General features: G+C 35.7%; 1 protein-coding gene across 3 annotated transcripts in view; it reads right to left on the reverse strand.

Moving 5' to 3' along the window:
- Positions 1–22,187, reverse strand: part of ANKRD31 (ankyrin repeat domain 31) — a 201,089-nt gene that overhangs the window by 102,150 nt on the left and 76,752 nt on the right. For all 3 annotated transcript variants that reach the window (XM_074200453.1, XM_074200455.1, XM_074200452.1), the window contains one exon: positions 9,880–9,932. In XM_074200453.1, coding sequence (XP_074056554.1) covers positions 9,880–9,932 — 53 coding nt within the window. The remainder of the gene's footprint in view (positions 1–9,879; positions 9,933–22,187) is intronic.

The following is a 22,187-nucleotide window of genomic DNA, read 5'->3' on the forward strand; positions in this document are numbered from 1 at the left end:
ACCCCCAACATGGCTTCAGGAACCATCTGTGGATACAGGATACAAGATCTCATTGATATGGGTCTCCCTTTAAATCATAACCCACCCACCCTTTCTCCTCCTGTGCAGCTCTTATCTATGTCCTTCCATCATTCCTAAGAAGTCCAATTGAACAAGAGGAAGTCCTTGTTGTAAGTCTCATAACAATGTGCAAATACTAGAGCTGTGTTCTAAATAGCCATCTGCTAATTCTTCACTCTTGCTAAATGACCAGCCCACCCGTTTTTCAGTCATTCATCTCCTGGATGTCTTATTTCTTCAGCTTTCTCAATCTAGAGGAGAGAAGACTTGGAGGGCAGGAAACATGATGGATGTCTTCAAATATCTGAAGGGCTGTCCTATGGAAAAAGAATCAGATCTATTCTGCTTGACATTATGGAAAAGGACAAAGAATAAAGAGACATTGCATAAAAATAAATTTGTGTTTGATCTAAGGAAGGACTTTCTGACTATGCAAAAGTGAAATGCATTGCCTTGAGAGATGTTGGTCTTCAAGCAATGGCTAGATGATCACTTATCAAGCATGTTACAACAGATTATTTTCCATGCATCAGATGGACTCTAAGCTCCCTCTCAATTCTGAGGTGCTACTATTCTGATGGAATTTTTAACATTCTTGTGCATATATAAATATTAGCAATAATGGGCTGACCCTCACTTCTTGTGCATATATAAATATTAGCTATAATGGGCTGACCCTTACTTGTTCACTCTATCTTGCCATTGAAAGGCATAGAGGTGGTTAAGTGGTGCAGTGCATACAGCACTGGACCTGGAGTTCAAATCCAGACTAGCTCTCTCTCATCCTTAAAGAAGCAGATTATGGCAGAGATTTAGAGATAGGGACTTGTGATTTCATTGCTATACAGAAGAAAGTCAACACATTATCTTTAATAAGAAGAATGTAAAGAGTATCCTAGGTTACTGAAAGGATAAGTGAATTTGCCCAGAGTCACTCCACCAGATTTGAATTCATGTCTTCCTGATTCTAAACCACCTTTTTATTCAGTACACACTTCACTCTCATGGCAGGGATTTACCACTTTTAAATGGAAATTTACTTCCATGGATTCATGATCTCATCATTCCTGCTACATTAGAGGTAGTTGGTGACAAAGTGGGTAGATAGAGCTCTGGGCCTTGAGTCAGGATGACCTGAGTTCAAATTCAGCCTCAGATAATCTACTAGCTATATGACCTTGAGGAAGTCACACCTCTGTCTCAGTTTTTTCAACTGTAAAATGACCTCACAGGGTTTATTATTATAAAGCACTTAACATAAAGCCTGGAACAAAAGAGGTAAGTAATAAAGGCATATCTCCTTATTTCCTTGAACTGCCTCTCAAGTCACCTGAAATTTTTATTTTTTAGAAGCTATAATGTTTCATAATTCACCACATAATATCCATTGTTCCAAATAAAATCAGTAGAAAAATATTGATGCTAAAATATTGGATTGTTTGTTTCATTAACAATATAGAATAATTAGAGGCTCTAATCAAGTGATGCAATGGAAATCTGGCCAACTTCCTCATCCATCTGCAATGTCTGTCCAAGATGAATGCAACTGACCTCTCACTTTCTTGTCAAGATGCATTTTTAGGGGCAGCTAGGTGGCATAATAGCTAGAGCACTGGGCCTGGAATCAGGAGAACCTGAGTTCAAATGCAGCCTCCGAAACCTAATAATTACCTAGCTGTGTGATATTGAGTAAGTCACTTAAGCCCATTTCCTTATAAAAACCAAAAAAAAAAAAGATGCATTTTTCCAATGAAGACTAATAGTCAGACTTTTTTAAAGTGGTTTTGGATCTCCCTTAGAAGTAACTATAGAGGTGGCTAGGTGGCACAGTGGATAGAGCACTGGCCCTGGAGTCAGGAGTACCTGAATTCAAATCCAGCCTCAGACACTTAATAATTACCTAGCTGTATGGCCTTGGGCAAGCCACTTAACCTATCATTTGCTTTGTAAAAACTAAAAAAAAAAAAAAGTAACTATAGTATTTCAATCCTTTCAATCCTGCCATAACCAGCACAGTGCTATCTTTAGACAGTAGTGTTTGGAGAACCTCATTGTTTATAGGGAATTTCTTTTGTATCTAAATTTTGCAACGTAAATCTTTTATGAGAGTGACAAACACGACTGACAAAAAATATCCCTTCCAGGGTAGCTAGGTGGTGCAGTGGATAGAGCAACAGGAGGACCTGAGTTCAAATCTGACCTCAGACATTTACTTATTGGGCAAGTCACTTAGCCCCATCACCTTGCAAAAAACAAAAAACTAAAAACTTAAAAAAAAAAAGAATATTCCTCCCAAGGGGATGCTAGGTGGTGCAGTGGATAGAGCACTGGTCCTGGAGTTAGGAGGACCTGAGTTCAAGTCTGACCTGAGACACTTAATTACCTAGTTGTATGACTTTGGGCAAGTCACTTAACCTCATTGTTTTGCAAAAACCAAAAAAAAAAAGAATGCCCCTCCCTATTTTATACCTTGCATTATGTTAATAATCAGAAGATCATTGAACAAAACAATCTATTATCGATATATCAATGAATTTTATATCATTTTTACATAAAAATGGGAGACATGTTCTCTAAGGAAACTAAAAGGATGCATTTTGTTCTGAAATAAATGATATTTTATAATATAATAATAATTACAATAAATGCAGTGAAATTTAAAATTTTCTATACCTTGTAGTCACTTTTGTGATTCTATTACAAAGTATAATCTGCAAAAGTCTACATATTTCCTTCTCAAAATTTCATCAAGAATATCATGGAAATATACAGATTTTTCTCATAAACACATTATAGAGAGATGAGAAAATAGATTTATAGGTGGATTTTTTTTTGTAGGTTTGATTGCCTTTTTTAATATTAACATCATCCCTCCTCTCAGATATATGGCTATATCATCGCTCAAAGACTGGAAAATTCTTATCCCACCAGCATAGATTTTTTCCTATGTATACTTGGCCTGATCCTGCTGCTCTTTCTCCTTTCTTCATTACTTCAGCATTATTTCCATTTTCTTTATAGCACATCAGGGACTGAGTGGAGGCACTGTCACTGATGAAAAAAAATTTAATTATGGAAATGCCAATAGATCAGTTTCCTTATTAAAATCTTCTGGTGGTCCCCAGCCATATTTTATCTTTAAATAATCTTGGGATGATCTGGATTAACTGGATCTCTTCTAACACTTCTACAAATTTCTTATTCCACCTTTGTCTTCTGAGTTGTTTTTAAGAGAAGCAATGTGGTATAGTGGACAGAAGGCCAACTTTAGTCAAACAAACTTCTGGCCAAGTGTCTACTTTTGATATATATTCACTGTATAACCACGGGCCAGTCACTTAGCTCCACCTTAACACTAAACCGGGGCAGACTGATGACTCAGTCAATAGAGTTGGGCCTAGAGTCAGGAAGACTTCTCTTCCTGAGTTCAAATCTGACCTCATACACTAATTGTGTAACCCTGAGCAAGTCACTTAATCCTGTTTATCTCAGTTTCCTCATCTATAAAATGATCTAGAGAAAAAGAAATGACACTTCAATATGTTTGCCAGGAGGATCATGAAAAGTTGGACAAGTCTGAAAAACATGGACAAGGGCACTTAAATCTCTCTGCATCTTCTTTTCCTCACCTATAAATCAAAGGGGTTGGATTCAATGGCTTCAAGGGTCCCTATCAGCTCTAAATCAATGATCCTATGATTTCCCTACAAAAATACAGACCAAAAACATCAACTTAAAACTTAAAATAATGCTTCTAATCTTCCATAATGTCCTTTAAGATGCACCACATTAATTTGCTCTATAATCTTTGCTATTCCCATAAGATATTACAAATAAGTTTGTGTTCAAAATTGTTGTTAGTCTTGGCCACTATTTCTCTTTGCCTGGAGAAGAAATGACATATTTATTGGCTGAGGCAGCTTCTGAGCTCTTTTAGCCTCCTAATTGCTGTGACTGCTTTATGTTCGTTAAACTTCCATAGAAAATGACTGTAGCCTGTGTTCACATATTTTCCTTAATCCATCTCCTATTTTTGTCTTGTTTGAATGTTAAACTGGAGCTATTGTAATATATTTAATATATTATCTCATTCATCCTATATTTTATTTTGGCAGTATCTAGTCTTTGCTCTAAGGAGAAGAGAACAGAAGTATTTTATTTGACCCAGGGATTCTTGCTTTTCTGAGAGTAGCAAAAGACTTAAGTTTATATAAGGTATGAGCAAGAAAAGCCTATTAAAAAAGTTTAAAAATGGGAGCAAAAATTCATTAAGTTCTCTGTAATTTCTGTCTTAAACTTGAATATGTCATATTTATGTTATAAAGAGTTTTGAATTTGCAATTCCTGTTCCAAATGGTATATGTACATTTGCAGAACATTAGGAAAGACAAATCATCACACACACACACACACACACACACACACAAAGCAAATGGATCTTTTTTGGACCCATCATTTTGGATTGGGGGGGTAGAGAAAAGGGTAGGAAGAAGGGGAATGAGAAAAGAAGATACAAAAGGGAAATGGTCAGGAAAAGGAAAAAGTGTTTTAAAACAGCTATCACCTACTTCAAAGAATAGGAGAAGAAATAAGGTATTTTTATCTGTCATCTCACTTGATCCTCATATCAACCCTATGAAGTAGTGACTATTCTATTATTGTCATTTCAGAGACAAAGAAACTGAGGCAGACAGAGCTTAAATGATTTGCTTAGGGTCATATAACTTGTAATTGTGTGAGACTAGATTTGAACTCAGTTCTTGCTGACCTCAATTCTAGCACTCTTCCCACCATTGCTAACTCATTATTTACAGAGCAGGATAACTAGTGGGAAGCCCCAGCTGGGAGAGTCTGTCCTGTCATATGGGTCATTCTCTCCTACTTGCATGGCAGCATTCCTGTTGCATTTGCTGTCACAGTGAAATATTTTCCTTCCTCTCTCCCTAGTCCAAAACCCTGTTGAGGAAGGGGCAAACTGAAGACTGAGGGCCATCATATTCTCTAATTGTTATTGATATATAAGCTGCAACTCTTATTATGATGTTCTTTTTTGTTGATTTAGCAAGAGCATTTCAAAGTGACAAGTACCCCATGAAATTATCTGTCTTGTTGCTTTAGGGTATATAGTGAAACTAATTCTGCCATTCCTTTTTATGTCTTTCTGCAAGGAAAACCCATGAAGGAACCTTCCATTTAGCTTCAATTTCCTCAGATCTTTTGGCAATAATGTCCAAATTAACATGATTCCATTCTTCAAGTAGTATGTCAACTGGAATTGTTAGACAAAGATCTCCTATTTAGTATACAAACAATTAAATTAATACTAATACCTAGACTAAAACCTGGTTTGTTCTTCATACCCTTTCCACTCTTACCCTTTTCACTGCAAAAGGGGAAAGAGAGGGATACATAGAACTGAATATCAGTTTTTTGATTATTTCATGGGTTTCATGAATTCATGACTTAGTGGCCATCCTCTCTGCACTCAGATCTGTCCTTGTAGCCAGAACACAATCTCTTATTAGATCTGGAGCCTATTTAGCATAGTAGAATTTGTGACAGCTTGCTCTCTCACAGCACCTTGCTAACTCATTATTTACAGAGCAGGACAACTAGTGGGAAGACCCAGATAGGAGAGACTGTTCTGTCATGTGGGTCATGCTCTCCTACTTGCAAGGCAGCATTCCTGTGTTGCAGCTGCTGTCTCAGTTCGATATCGTCCTTCTTCTCTCCCTAGTCCCAAACCCTGTTGAGGAAGGGGCAAACTACAAACTGAGGGCCATCATGTTCTCCAATTGTTATTGATATCTAAGTTGCAACTCTCATTAAGATGAGAGTTTTTAAGAACCTAGGAACAATTTTACATAATAATTAATTTTCAAAATAGGATCTGATATTCTAGAACCTAAGTTCTGTGTTTATATAAGGTCAGGTTCAATCTCAAAGAGTTGGGGGAAGCTTATCACAAGTCACTCTTTGGCTTATGTATACCCATTTAGAATTTCCCCCTGAAAATAAGGGAATTGGCTTGTTTTTACCTTCACCTAGGACCTCCTTGAAGTATGGTATTGGGGGGGGGGGTTCTATTTTGCAGTTCTACTTCAGAAACATCAAACATTGCTATGTCTGATCTTGGTTCTTTTAAAAAAATTTTTTTTTGCTATGTCCGATTTTTTACAGGAAAAAGTAGAAAATCAGCTTCCATGTAATCACTCAGGCTAATAATACACATTGAACAGTCTTTATTTCATTCAACAGATAACACAAATCCCAAAGGACTCATATCAAAGCCTATAAAGAGTCAAAACAATTCTCCTTCATTCTCTATAAATTCCTCTAAAAACAGTAAGTCTCAAACATTTTGATCTCAGGATTCCTTTACACTCCAAAATTATAAACATGCCACAATGCTTTTGTTTATTTAGGTTATATCTATTGATATTTATTCACATTAGAAATGAAAACTTCTTAGTAATATGAAATGAAAAATAATTTTGACTTCATTGAACAAAGGGTCTTGGAGACCCCCAGAAGTCCTCAGTTCACAATTTGAGAACTGCTATTCTAAATATAATATCTGTAGTTTAGCTCCTCTCCTCCTACCTCACCAAAAGAAAGAGTCACATTAGGCATCAAAAGGTTCAAAATTCCTCCAACAGGACCTGTTTAATCTTACAAAAGGACAAAGTCTAGCATTGTTCTTTCACAAACTAATATTATTAATAGTAGTAGTAATAATAATAATAATGATAGCTAGCATCACCACTTTAACATTAACTCATTTGATCTCACAACAATCCTTGCAGATAGGCCTTATAATTCTATATTATAAGTAAGAAAACTGAGAAGTCTATGATTTACCCAGAGATACATATCTAGTAAATATCTGAGCCAAGATTTGAACTACAGTCTTCCTGAGTTCAAGTTTAGTATTCTCACACACTGCACCACCCAGTTACTTTAGGGGCTATCTCTTTTGTTCCTTTTCAGCTCCAGTCCTTGTCTGGCCCCCAAATTCCAGAAACTTGGCATTGTCTCTTTATTCTTATTCTTTTTCTTTTCTTTTCTTTTCTTTTCTCTCTCTCTCTCTTTCTTTCTTGGGGGGGGGGGGGTTTGCAAGGCAAACAGGGTTAAGTGGCTTGCCCAAGGCCACATAGCTAGGTAATTATTAAGTGTCTGAAACCAGATTTGAACCCAGGTACTCCTGACTCCAGGGCCGGTGCTTTATCCACTGTGCCACCTAGCCACCCCATTCTTATTCTTTTCTTCAGAACTTTGGGTCAGGAACTGGGCATAGTCTAGAAACTCCTATGTCCACTGCTAATGACTCTCATTTCTGCAGTTCTGGCCTTGGCCCAAGAATTCACATTACTCTTCTACTGTCTCCAGTGGCTGACATTCCTAGAGCCATGCACATTCCCTCCTCTGCTGAAGTCAGAAGATACTCTAAATGGATCTGAAGTCTGTGCAGGCTTCCCTCCAAAGAACCAGAGTCTGTGGCTATTCCCTCCTGCCTTTGTCTTGCAGATCTCAATCTCCTTACTTCCCCCTCATAACTTTGCTCTACATATTTCAGCTTTTTTCCCCTCCATCTTAAATTCTTTCCACTACAGTTTTTAATAGATCAATTTTAAGGGTGACTCCGGTATAAAAACCACCACCACTTAATCCATTATCTTTAAATGCTATGAGTCAATCATCCTCAAAGTGGTTTCAGGCTAAGGTACACAGGGCAAAGTTACTTATTTAAATTCTGTCATGCAGATAATATCAGTGTCAGAACAATGCCTCAAATGAGACATCAATGGGGGTGTTTGTACATCCTACGGGGAGATTAGCACCAAAGGAAGAATAAAGGTATCCTAAAATCTTCTTAACCCTTCTCAGGTTCTTTCTGGTCATAACCTTTACATGTACAATCAAAAAAAAAAAGTGAGCATTAAGAGACTTGTACTGGAGTTGAGACTATGTCCTTCACCCAAGTCAAAATAAGCCCACCCCAGCAGGACTTTGAAATTAAAATATGAACTAATTCTGCCAGCATGGAGACCTCAGAAATATCTTATTCCCACCTCACCATTCCCATGAAATTTCATCCAAGAATAATTGAAGTAGATATTCTAGAGTAGTTTATAATAAACTCTGAAATGTCTGTCCAAGCATAATAAATTCCCCAAAGTATCATTATGGGAAAGGGGTTTATACGTGAATAAATTCAAAACAGGCAAACTGAGATACATACTCTAAGCAAAATCAATTTATTAACAGTGATGCATATAACTGTTAATAAAGTAGGTCAAACTGATCACCTCCGTAAGTTCAGTGACCCCCCAAAGAGAAGTGAGAGACCCTTTTAATTAACATGCAGGACAGGAGGGGGTCTAGGTAGTTGAGTAATTGGCTATACTACAAAAAGTGAGTTGGTATGGTGATAAGGCTAATCACACTTCCCTCTGACAATTAAGGAAGGTTGTTTTATGTCTCTTGTAATGTTTGTATGAGGATCAGCATCACCAGCCTTGTTTTTACCTTGGAAGAGATCAAATCTTCTCTAACTATACCAGGATAGGCAAGGATGGAGACATTTGGGCTGGGGGGCGGGGAATAGCACTAACTTAAACTGGTTGGTGCTTACAAGCAAGATGTTTCAGGGACTAAGAGAATGAATGATAACAACTTATCCTTTCAGTCATACCTTTAAACTAACTCTGAAAGAAAACTGAATTTCTGAGCTTAACTCAAGAATGGAGAAGTGTGGCTTGACAGAAATGAAGCAATGATACAGCACAGGAGCAGCTGGGTAGAACAGTGGATAGAGCGTACACAGCCTGGACTCAGTAAAATTTCTCTTCTCTGAGTTAAAATATGATCTCAGAACCTTACTAGCTGTGTGACCCTGGACAAGTCAATCAACCCTGTTTGTCTCAATTCCCTCAGCTATAAAATGAACTGGTGAAGGAAATGACAAACCACTCCAATATCTTTACCAAGAAAACCCCAAAAGAGATCACAAAGAGTTGAACATGACTGGAGAATGACTAAACAGCAATACAGAATAGTTGATTACAGAATAGAATCAATTATTAAATGATACAGAATAATTTTAATTTCCTTACTATCAAAGAAGTCAAGTCATTATGTACACACACATGATTTAGAATCCTTCCTTCTACTCAATTCTTTCGATTTGAGAGATGAAAGGATAAGAGAAGGAGATAGCTGAAGAGTGGGAAGAACCAACTAGTACCCACTTTAAAGAAGAGCAGAAATTAAGCTATCTGTCAAATACCATAATTGTATCATTTAGTTTTACTGAACTGTTTCCCTTTGTTAAAAGGGAAGGTTCAATATATGTGTACATGGAATAAAGGCATAAAAGAAAATGAATGTGGTATAATGAATAAAACAAATCATTAAAAAAAAAAAAAGAAGACCAAGGAACCATTAACCTTTGCAATCCACAACCCCAAGCACTGCTGGCAATCTCTAAAAGATTGTAACCATTGGATAACATGCTGCCCTCAAAGCAAAGGAAACTTTAAGTGATCTAGAAGCCACCCAGATCAAGAGAACAAAGAGAACGATGACCCCCTCCTGCTTCATCTGTTCAACCATTTCCAAAACTATTAGCACAAAATACTCCAATTCATAAAGGACTACTCTAACATTAAAAAATTACTCAGAAGTGTCTATTGTAGGAGACTGAATGTACTTTCTTCTAGAAGACTGTATCAGAACTATCTTCTTACTTTGTGGTAAACCATAAAACAACTAGCAAGTATATCACTAGAAAAGGTTTATTCCTAAATATAGATTTACCTTGTTCTGATATGTATCTTCCAGGGGTAACAGTTCACTTCTGTTTCTTTGTTCTGTAAACAAAAAGGTAGTCAATCAATCATTCAATCAATAAGCATTTACAATAGCTCTACTGATTATGAAGCACTATGCTAGATGCTGAGTATACAGATACAACAAATAAAATAATCTTTAATCAAAAGATGTTTACATTCTAAATGGAGAAAAAGCAAGTACATATATATGTAAGTGTACATATATATAAAATAAAGTTATATAATATAAATATAAATAAAAAATTAATTAAATATAACAGTTTAGGAAGGAGGTATTAGGAAATGCTTCATGTAGAAGGTAGCTCTTGAGTTATGGTGAATTCCAGGCATAGGGTTCCCTATTGCAAAGGGAAGGAGATGGGAGATGGAGGGTTGTGCAAAGAACAAAAATAAGGTCCATTTCATGGGTTTGCAGAATGTGGGACAGGGAGTAATATTCCATGAGATTGGAAAGATAGGTTGGGACCAGGTCAAGGACAGTTTTAAAAGCTAAACAAAGGAGTTGATGGTCAACCTTAAAGGCAACAAAGGGCCCGTGGAGTTGACTGAGTAAGGGGAGTGACATGATTAGATCTACACTTGAGGGAAAGCTGTTTGGCAGTGATGTGAAGGACAGACTATAGTAAGGAGAAAGTATGACAGGGAGGAAGTTGTAACATTCTAGGTGAGAGATGATGAGGACATGAACTAAGGTGATAGCTGTGAGAGTTACAAAGAAGCCATCATCTGAAATATATCCAATATTTTAAAAAAGACTAGTCTAGACTTTTGGAAACCCAAAAATTATTTGCTATTTGAAAACACAAATAAAACCAGTAGGAATCAATGACATTATGTAAATATATTTGATATTAAAATCAGGATATATAATCAAGGTTCCCACAGTCTCTAATCTTCAGCTTCATTAGTAGTTAAATATAATCTTGGGATAATGAAAAGACTTTCTTACAAAGCACTAACCAAAAGTGTAAGACAATAATAGGTAAGGTTAGAAATAGGTAGAAACAACATGAAATTTTAAATTAAGTACATTTTTATAAGGTACATCTAAATGATACAACAAATAGTAGATTTGTATGTTGTTCAGATCATACATTAAATGCATTAAAAACAAGCTTGTCATTTAAAGGAATTCTTCAGTGCATCCTGTTTTTTTTAAATTTTGAGCAAATAGTTTTACAATAAACCTAATGATGTGAATGAACTCCTTAGTCTATATAATAAGTTCAAATGTCCATATACCGAATTTTCCTATAGCAAGGTTCACATAATTTAGATCTCTAATATCCTTGTCTAAGTTAAAGAGAAAAACAGCTTGATCAGGGCTCCCTAGAATAACAATAATGAGAATAAATGACTTTATCACTTCTTTTTTGCTTTTATACATTGAGCACTCTGCTAAAATTCTTCACAAGTATGCCATCATGGAATGGAAATAACTAAGGGTTCTCAAAGATAATACAGTTGGAGGAACCCAGGTCTGTCAAGGATTAACAAAAATAGAAAGGTTGTAGGTGTGAACCTGATTATAGAGCTCTGTTATCTAATACCTAGACTAGTTATACTTTAAAAGTCTCAGTCCTGCAAGGGGCACAAGTCTAAAAATCCACTATCAATATGGTGATCCTCTGGGAGTGGAGTCAGAGTTTGCTTAATTAAGAAGGGGAAAACTAGCCTGGATCAGAAAGAGGGAACAGGTTAAAACTTCTATGTGGATCAATACTGGGATCAAAACCATAAGAAGCCATTGCAGTTCTAGCCTGGGATAGAATCAGTATCAAAAATTAACAAAAGTCTCATCACCACAATGATAGCCAGTAGGTGGCTTGTGGTGGTGGTTGTTCTTGCCACAGCAACTTATGGGGACCTTTCCTGGACTTCACATAAGAGAAGTACTCCCCCAATTCCGTGCTCTCTTTGTCTGACTGGTTCTTCCCCATCCTTCATTTTTAAGAAGCAAGTCCAAGCTTGCTCTGACTTCATTCCCATCCAGACTGTATTCCTGACTGAATATTGACTGAATATGTTTTACCTTCCCACCTGAAGTAAGGAAATGTTAAGAGAAAGATGTTCTATAATTAATAACACTGACCTCCCTGTCCCTATCCAATTTTCCACTCCCTGGGCAAGGACTCAGTAAATCCCTGCTCCCAGGGAGCAAAGTTTCTATCAGCATAACAATGGATCTCGGTTTTAGCCTGAGAGGATTATATCTTTGACCTACCACCATCTTGATACTCTCACTACCTCATCTCTATTCTGAGTTACCCACCCCCACCTATGTCTCCCCACTCCTCCCCTGAGCGCTCCTCTGCTTCTGGAAGACAACCCACTCTGGGAGAGTTTGATAGCCCACTCTTATGCCTCTCTCCTACCATCCCTGTTTGCCTGTCTTCCTGTGGGAAACTGGTCCAATCTAGGGGAGGGTGATTCCCCAAATAACTCTCACACTCTTTCCCCCAACCCCTTAGCTTTCCTTGATGTTTTCATCAGTCCAGTTTGTGACAGTTTCTTCATTATTTAACTCTACTACTTCTACCGAAATTCACTCTTTTGCTTCTCCAAAGAATTTAACCCATGAATTTTTGCAGTAATCTATGCATTAAAATCTAATCCATGAACCCACATGGATCCGTAAGACCCCTTTCCCCAAAGCCAAATTTTTTTCCCTTGCATCTTCACACTAACCTTCAGACTCTAAAATATAGGAGAGTTGGAATGTTTTTATAGATGAAATAAGATTTCTTGCAGGTTTGTGGACAGATTGCAGGATCTTTGGGCTTTCGGACAGACTTTAGAGGATTAATATTTTGGAAGGGAAAACAAATTATACCTTTATTTTCATGATTCTTTAACTGAAATTTAATATTTCCTTCAATTGTGAATATAGGTACCAACACATAGAGGTTCATAGGCTTTACCAAAAGGGTTCAGAATACATTTAAAAAGTTGGGAGCCTCTATTTTATATTTTATGCATGACTATGGGAATACTACTAAATTTTTCTCTAATTTTTAGTACTTATTAGTTTGGTGACAAGAGAAAAAAAGGATGTGTAAAAAGATGCCTAGATTAGGTATACAGATCACAAACCATCCATAAACTATAAATCTAAACTGTTTTAAATAGAAAATAATAGCTTGGGGGCAGATTTAATTAAATTTCTTGTTAATCGTCTTAAGAACCAGTAAATACATTTCCATAAATTTCATGAAGCCTAATTCTTTCATATATAGTTGGAAGTTTTGGGAAAAGAGATAATTGATTTAAAGGAAAAAGAAAAGAAAGAGAATTCATCTCCTGTGTAAAAGTAGAATGTGTAGAAATAGAAATAAAGTGGGAACAGGAGATTCAAAATGGATAATCAGGTTGGTTCTGAGGCCTTTCTGACTTTAATGTTAAAAAACAAATAGACAACCCAGGAGACAATATCCTCCAAAAGCCATATTGCCAAAACATGGTTCCTTAGAGGAGCAGATAATGAAGAAGAAACTTTTTTTATATTTCTCCATCTGACAGAAGTAGAGAGAGCTAATAGCTGAAAAAATACTGAAATACTGAAGACAGATACATTAGACACAAATATACACTCATACACACATGTTCACATTTTGGGTACAAAAGATTATTGCTATTGTATTTGACTATGATGCCATTTGGGGTTTTCTTGGGAAGAAAAACCAATAAAAGTTCTTCCTTTAAATACTGGAGTGGTTTGTAATTTCCTCATCCAACTTATTTTGCAGATAAGGAACTAAGGCAAATAGGGTTAAGTGACTTGCCTAGGGTCATAGAGTTAGTAAATAACTGAGGTCATATTTGAACTCAAGTCTCCTGACTCCAGGCCAGATATTCTATCTACTGTGCCACCTAACTGCCATGTTTAAGGTTGGAATTTTTAAAAGGTTTCTCCTCCATTGTTTCCTAATTAAAAAGCAGTCACTACCAGAATTAAAAAACAAAAATTTCCTCATATAAAACAAAGGCAGGAATTTGAAATAAATGGTTGAGGGCAATGCTTTCAAGTAGGATTTACCTAGATTTTTATTCCTTTGCCTTTTTTTCTTCCACTCATTTGCATAAAAGATCAATGAGAATCTTGAGGCTGAGAAAACCAGAGGGTGCTCAGACCCAGAAGTGTAACTTTTAAAATGTTGCCAAATGGGTACAGTTTAGCAATCATATGTTAAGCAGGGAGTAATAAGGATTATCTAAACCTAGAGATTTCAGAGACATAGTCCTTGAGGGTAAGGAGACTCTTTTTGAAGAGCCTACTAGGGTCAAAGCTCTGAGAACTATCAGACTCTCTTTGTGCGGAAGAAAAACCAATAAAAGTTTTTCTCATAAAGCAGAAAACTGGGAAGAAATTTTTTTCAGCAAGTTTCTTTGTCCTCATTTTTTTGGGGGGGAAAGCAATGGGGTTATGTGACTTGCCCAAGGTCACACAGCTAGGTAGTTATTAAGTGTCTGAAGCTGGATTTGAACTCAGGTCCTCCTGACTCCAGGGCCAGTGCTCTATTCACTGTGCCACCTAGCTGCCCCAGCAAATTTCTTTGATAAAGACTGCATTTCTCAAATAGATAACTGAATCAAATGTATTATGTGAATCATTCCCCAATTGCTAAATGATCAAAGGTTATGAACACGGTAGTTTTCATACAAAGAAATAAAGGCTATCTATAGTCCTATGAAAAAATGCTGTAAATAACTAATGATTAGAGAAATACAAATAAATACCACTCTGAAGCACTACCTAATAGCTATCAGATTGATTAATGTGACAAAAAACAAAAAATGATAAATGTTAGAGATGTGGGAAAACTGGGATACTAATGCACTGTGGGTAGAATTGTGGTATGATCCAACCATTCTAGAGAGCAATTTGGAACTATGCTCAAATGACTATAAAACTGTGCATACCCTTTGATTCAACAATAATTCTATTAGGTCTGTATCCCAACATCAAAAAAAGGAAGAGAGAGGGGGTAAGAAAGGACTGATTTGTATATATAGCAGCTCCTTTTGTGGTGGCTAAGAATTGGAAATTGAAGGAATGACTATCAATTAAGGAGTGGCTAAAGAAGATATGTAAAAGATTGTGACAAAAACATGTACGTTATAGGAAATGATGAGCAGGATACTTTCAGAAAAATCTGGGAAGACTTACATGAACTGATGTAAAGTGAAATGAGCAGAACCAGAACAATGGACATAGTAACAGCAGAATAATAAAGCTGATCAACCATGAATTGCTTGGCTATTCTATATAGCAAGATATCATAAAAAGCATTATCCACCTCTGGAGAAAGAACTGATAGAGTGTGAATACAGATTCAAACACAATTTATATATAGAAAATTTTTCCCCAATTACATATTACAATTTCAATTTTTAATATATTTTTTAATTTTGAGGTCCAAATTCTAGCTCTACCCCCTTCTGAGATGTTAAGCAATCAGATACAGGTTATACATATACAATCATGCAAAACATTTCTATAACAGTCATTTTTACAAGAAAACTCTAATAAAAAAATGAAGTAAGTAATTGAAAAATAATATGTTTTGGGGCAACTAGGTGGCGCAATGGATAGAGCACTGGCCCAGGAGTCAGGATGACCTGAATTCAAATCCGGCCTCAGACACTTAATAACTGCCTAGTTTGTGTGATCATGGGCAAGGCACTCTTAACAACATTGCCCTAAATAAATACAATCTTTGAAAAATATAAAAAATGAAAAATAATATGCTTCAATCTGTATTTAAATAATAACAGGGTTTTTTTTTCTCTACAGGCTGATAGTATGCTTCATCATCAGTCCTTTTAGGATTGCCGTGGAACATTATAATGATGAGAATAGCTAAATTATTCACAGTTCTTCATTGTAAAATTATTGCTGTTAACTGTGCACAACATTTTCTTGGTTCTGTTCACTTTGCTTTGCATCAGTTTACATAAGTCTTAATAGGTTTTTCTGAAATCCTCCTGTTCATTTCTTATAGCACAGTAAAATTGCATCACACTCATATATCACAGTTTATTTTGACATGAGTGATCAAAGCCTTCCTCATGGTTTTGATGACCCCTCCCTTTTCCCCATGGCCATGTCAGCAGGAATTACCTTCCACTTTCCCTAAGGTCAGGTGATAACAAAGATTATACAGCACTGTGCTGATTAATTCTATATATGGAAAGATACAGAATTATTTCTCTGTTAGGGTAAAACTGGATCTGAAAAATGATGCAAACAGGACTTGAAATGGTTCTACTTTGATTAGCTAGATACACTCAGAAAGACTGAGTCCAGCTATCTAGCCACAAGGGGATGGGACCACATTAGGGACTAGGATAAAAAAGAACTTACACACCTCTAAAACTTGGCACTCCTCCTAGAGCCTTAAATTATGTTATGGAAGATGTGCCCTCTTCTTGAAGAGTCAATAAACTTCGTTTTGTTCCCAGGTCTTTTGATTATTCTGTTTAAGGAGAACCAATTCTCCATGACCTGATTGGATGGCATCTCTTTGATTTCCAATTCTTATCCATTACAAAAAGGAATATTATTAATATTTTTGTTCATATGTCTTTAATCCCCCTTTTTTTGGATGTGTTTGGAATATAGACCTAATAGTGGTATTCTTGGATAAAAGGGTACGCACAGTTTTATTGCACTTTGTACATAGTTCCAAATTGCTCTCAGAATGTTCAATCAGTTCACAATAATACCAATAGTGCATTAGTGTCCTAGTTTCTCCAGAGCTCCAACATTTATCATTTTTTGCTTTTTGTCATATTAGCCAATATGATAAATGTGAGGTGGTACCTCAGAGTTGTTTTAATTTATATTTCTCTAATCAATAGTTATTGAGAGCACCCAACTATAGACAGTCTTGATTTCATTGTCTGAAAACTGCCTGTTCATATCCTTTGACTATTTATCAATTGGGAATTGATTCATAAAAGTTCATTTCACTCAGTTATCTATATATTTGAAAAATGAGGTCTTTTTTGAAATACTTATTGCAAAAAAATTTTTTTGCCCCAAATTTTCTGTCTTTTTTTAGTTGCATTAGCTTTGTTTGTGCAAAAAAGCTTTTTTTTTTAAATTTTATGTACCTGAAAAGGTCTTTTTTACATTTTGTAAAGTTCTCTATGTTTTCTTTGGTCCTAAATCCATGGATTGGACAAATAAACTACTCTACTTTTCCTAATTTGTGTATTTATAAATCATGTACCCATTTTGACCTTTTCTTGGTGTGAGATGTTGGTCTATACCTATTTTCCCATCAGCTTTTAAGTCAAATAATGAATTTTTATTCCAAAACTTTAGATTTGGGTTTATCATATTAGTATGGTAATTTTAAAGCACTTTTTTTAAACTTTATTATTCTTGTGATTTTATTTTTTGTCTTCATTTTCTTTTGTAACATGACTAATATGGAAATGTTTGCTACTGTGATATATAGTGATGTTAAACTGATTACCTTTTCAAGGAAGGGGGAAGACATATAAAGAAGGAGAGAATTTAGAACCTAAAATTTTTTAAAATGAATTTTAAAATTTTTTTGTTTGTATGTAATGGGGGGGGGGGGGTTCTATGGCTGATCACTAGCTATGCGAGGAGGATCCTTTCTAAAAGAGTTATTAGAAGCTGAGCTACATCAGTCCAAGTGATCCCACTATTTCCAGTCTTGTTGGTCTTCAGGATCCATGTCAATGGATGAGCACATGTACTTTGATCCTATATGAAGTAAATTGGAGAATTTAGCTCTCCACATTCAAGAAAGGGAGGGGGATGGTTCCCAGTACCTAAAATTCTGATTTCTCCCCCCCCCCCTCTTAAGAGGGGCCAGCCTCTTCCTGATCACAAGGTAGATTAGCTATTAAAACTTGGGGAAAAGGGAACCCTCTTAGGTTATGGAATAAAAAGAAAACTCAGTCAGTTAAGGATGGGACTTTAGGGATTATAGATAGTTAGATGCAAATATTAAACAGGACTTAAAGATTTATAACCTAGGCAAAAATAGAATTCATTGAGAGGTACTTAAAAGAAAAACAAACCTGAAACTGCCTTCTTTATCATACTACTAAGATTGTAATAGCTTCAAGAGCAAAGGAGGGGAATGTCTTACTGCAAACAGAACTCAATAAATCTAGGAGCTTTTAAGGGGTAAATTAATTAACTATTTGACCAAATATAGGAGGCAAATGACACTATAAATATCCAAATGGTCAGAAAATAGATTCCCCACCCTTGCTTAGGGGGAAAAAAGACCAAGGAGAAAGGATTAAAGAGTGAAGCAAGATATAATAGACCTCTGGAGAAAACCTAATGGGGATAGAAAAGAATGTACCTTTTTCTTGGCAGAACATGGCACCTTCACCAAAATTGACCTGTACTAGGGCACAAAAGCCTTAAAATCAAATTCAGAAAGGCAGAAATAATACATACTTCTCAGACCATGATGCAATAAAAATTACATGTAATAAAGGATCAGGGAAAGATAAACCAAGAACTGATTGGAAATTAAATAACTATGCTAAATAATGGGCAGATCAAAATAATAGAAATAATCAATAATTATATCCAAGAAAATGATAATAATGAGACATCAGAACCAAAATTTATGAGATGCAGCCAAGGCAGTTTTGAGGGGAAACTTTATATCTCTAAATGCCTATATGAATAAAATAGAGAAAGAGGAGATCAATGAATTGGGTATGCAACTAAAAAAGCTAGGAAAAAGAACAAATCAAACATACTCAATTAAATACAAAATTAGAAATTCTGAAAATCAAGAGAGAGATTAATAAAATGGAAAGCAAGAAAACCATTGTCTATAAATAGAATTAAGAGTTGGTTTTACAAAAAAGCCAGTAAAATAGATAAATCTCTGGTTAATCTGATCTTTAGGAAAGAATATAACCAAATTACCAGTATCAAAAATGAAAAGGACGAACTAACCACCAATGAGGAAGAAATCAAAGAGATAATTTGGAGTTACTTTGCCAAACTGTATGCCAATAAATTGGGTAACTTGAGTGAAATGGATGAATATTTACAAAAATACAAACTATCCAAATTAACAAAGAAGAAGAAATAAATTATTTAAATAACCCCATTTCAGAAAAAGAAATTGAATAAACCATCAATAAGCTCCCTAAGAAAAAATCTCCAACACCAGATGAATTTACAAGTGAATTCTACCAAGCATTCAAGCAACAATTAATTCCTATTCTACATAAACAATTTTAAAAAAATAAGAGAGGAAGGAGTTCTGCCAAATTCCTGTTATGATACCAACATGGTGCTGATACCTACACCAGGAAGAACCAAAGCAGACAAAGAAAATTATAGATCAATCTCCCTTATGAATATTGATGCAAAAATATTAAATAAAATTTTGGCAATGAGAATACAGTAAGTTATTACCAGGATAATACACCATGATCAGGTTGGATTTATACCAGGCAGGCAGGGATGGTTCAACATTAGGAAAACACTCAACATAATTAAACATATCAATAATACAAAACCAACAGAAATCATCTCAAAAGATGCTGAAAAAAACCTTTGATAAAATACAACATTCATTCCTATTAAAGACACTAGAACGTTTAGGAATAAATGGAGTTTTCCTTAAAATAATAAGCAGTTTCTATCTAAAACCCTCAATAAATATTATATTTAATGGAAATAAACTCAGAGCATTTCTAATAAATTAGGGGTGAAATAAGGATGCCCATTATCACCATTCCTTTTCAATATAGGATTAGAAATGCTAGCAGTAGCAATAAAAGGAGAAAAACAAATTGAAGAAATAAGAATTGGCAATGAGGAAACAAAATTTTCACTCTTTGCAGATGTTAATGATGGTGTACCTAGAGAACCCGAGAAAATCATCTAAAAAACTCCTTGCGACAATTAACAAATTCAGCAAAGTAGCAAGATATAAAATAAACTCACATGAATCATCAGCATTTCTATATATGAACAACAAAGTCCAAGAACAAGAGACAGAAAGAGAAAATCCATTTAAAATAACTGTAGACAACATTAAATACTTGGGAATCTACCTCCCAAGACAAGCTCAGAAACTATATGAATACAATTATAACACTCTCCTCACCTAAATAAAGTCAGATCTAAATAACTGGAAAAATGTCATGCTCATGGATAGGTCAAGCTAATATAATAAAAATGACAATTCTACCCAAATTAAATTACTTATTTGGTGCCATACCAATCAAACTACCAAATAACTATTTTACCAAGCTAGAAAAAATATTTTTTTAAAATTTTTATTAAAGATATTATTTGAGTTTTACAGTTTTCCCCCAATCTTGCTTCCCTCCCCCCACCCCCACCCCACAGATAGCACTCCGTCAGTCTTTACTTTGTTTCCATGTTGTACCTCGATCCAAATTGGGTGTGATGAGAGAGAAATAATATCCTTAAAGAGAACAGAATTCTCAGAGGTAACCAGATCAAACCATAAGACATTTGGGTTTTTTTTTTCCGAATTAAAGGGAATAGTCCTTGCACTTTGTTCAAACTCCACAGCTCCTTATCTGGATACAGATGGTACTCTCCTTTGCAGACAGCCAAAAATTGTTCCCGATTGTTGCCCTGATGGAATGAGCAAGTCCTTCAAGGTTGAACATCACTCCCATGTTGCTGTTAGGGTGTGCAGTGTTTTTCTGGTTCTGCTCATCTCACTCAGCATCAGTTCATGCAAATCCCTCCAGGTTTCCCTGAAATCCCGTCTCTCCTGATTTCTAATAGAACAATAGTAGTATTCCATGACATACATGTACCACAGTTTGCTAAACCATTCCCCAATTGAAGGACATTTACTGGATTTCCAATTCTTTGCCACCACAAACAGGGCTGCTATAAATATTTTTGTACAAGTAATGCTTTTACCCTTTTTCCTCATCTCTTCAGGGTATAGACCCAGTAGTGGTATTGCTGGGTCAAAGGGTATGCACATTTTTGTTGCCCTTTGGGCATAGTTCCAAATAGCTCTCCAGAAGGGTTGGATGAGTTCACAGCTCCACCACCAGTGTAATAGTGTCCCAGATTTCCCACATCCCTTCCAACAATGATCATTATCCTTCCTGGTCATACTGGCCAATCTGAGAGGTGTGAGGTGGTACCTCAGAGAAGCTTTAATTTGCATTTCTAATGATTTAGAGCATTTTTTCATATGGCTATGGATTGCTTTGATCTCCTCATCTGTAAATTGCCTTTGCATATCCTTTGACTAGAAAAAATATTAACAAAATTTATCTGGAGCAACAAAAGGGCAAGAATAGCAAGGGAACTGATGAAAAAAAAATGTCAAGGAAGGTGACCTAGCTCTACCTGATCTAAAACTATAATATAAAACAGCAATTATCAAAACTACCTGGTACTGTTTAAGAAATAGAGTAATGGATCAGTGAATTAGAGATAAGTTCAAAAGAAACTGCAGTTGGGCGGCTAGGTAATGCAGTGGATAAAGTACCAGCCCTGGAGTCAGGAGTACTTGGGTTCAAATCTGGTCTCAGACACTTAATAATTACCTAGCTGTGTGGCCTTGGGCAAGCCACTTAACCCCATTCGCCTTGCAAAAACCTAAAAAAAGAAAAGAAAAGAAAAGAAAAGAAAAGAAAAGAAAAGAAAAGAAAAGAAAAGAAAAGAAAAGAAAAAACTGCAGTAAATGACTATAGTAATCCACTCTGTTACAAACCCAAAGACATCAGCCTCTGGTATAAGAACTCACTATTTAGGGGCGGCTAGGTGGTGCAGTGGACAAAGAACCAGCCCTGGAGTCAGGAAGACCTGAATTCAAATTTGGCCTCACACACTTAATAATTACCTAGCTGTGTGGCCTTGGGCAAGCCACTTAACACCAATACCTCGAAAAAAACCTAAAAAAGGAAAAAAAAAAAAGAACTCACTATTTGACAAAAATTGTTGAGAAAACTTGAAAATAATATGGCAAAAACTAGGCATAGATTTACATCTCACACCCTATACAAAAATAGCGTCAAAATGGGTACAGGATTTAGATATAAAAAGCGATAACACAGATAAATTAATAGACCAAAAATACTCTGTCTGATCTATAGAAAAGGGATAAATTTATGACCAAACAAGAATTAGAGTATACTATAAACTGCAAAATGAATGATTTTGACTATATTAAATTAAAAGGTTTTCACACTAATAAAATCAATGCTGTCAAAATTAGAAGAAAATCAGAAAACTGGGAAACAATCATCACA

This window comes from Macrotis lagotis, chromosome X (assembly GCF_037893015.1).
Source record: "Macrotis lagotis isolate mMagLag1 chromosome X, bilby.v1.9.chrom.fasta, whole genome shotgun sequence".
NCBI classification, from domain to species: domain Eukaryota; kingdom Metazoa; phylum Chordata; class Mammalia; order Peramelemorphia; family Peramelidae; genus Macrotis; species Macrotis lagotis.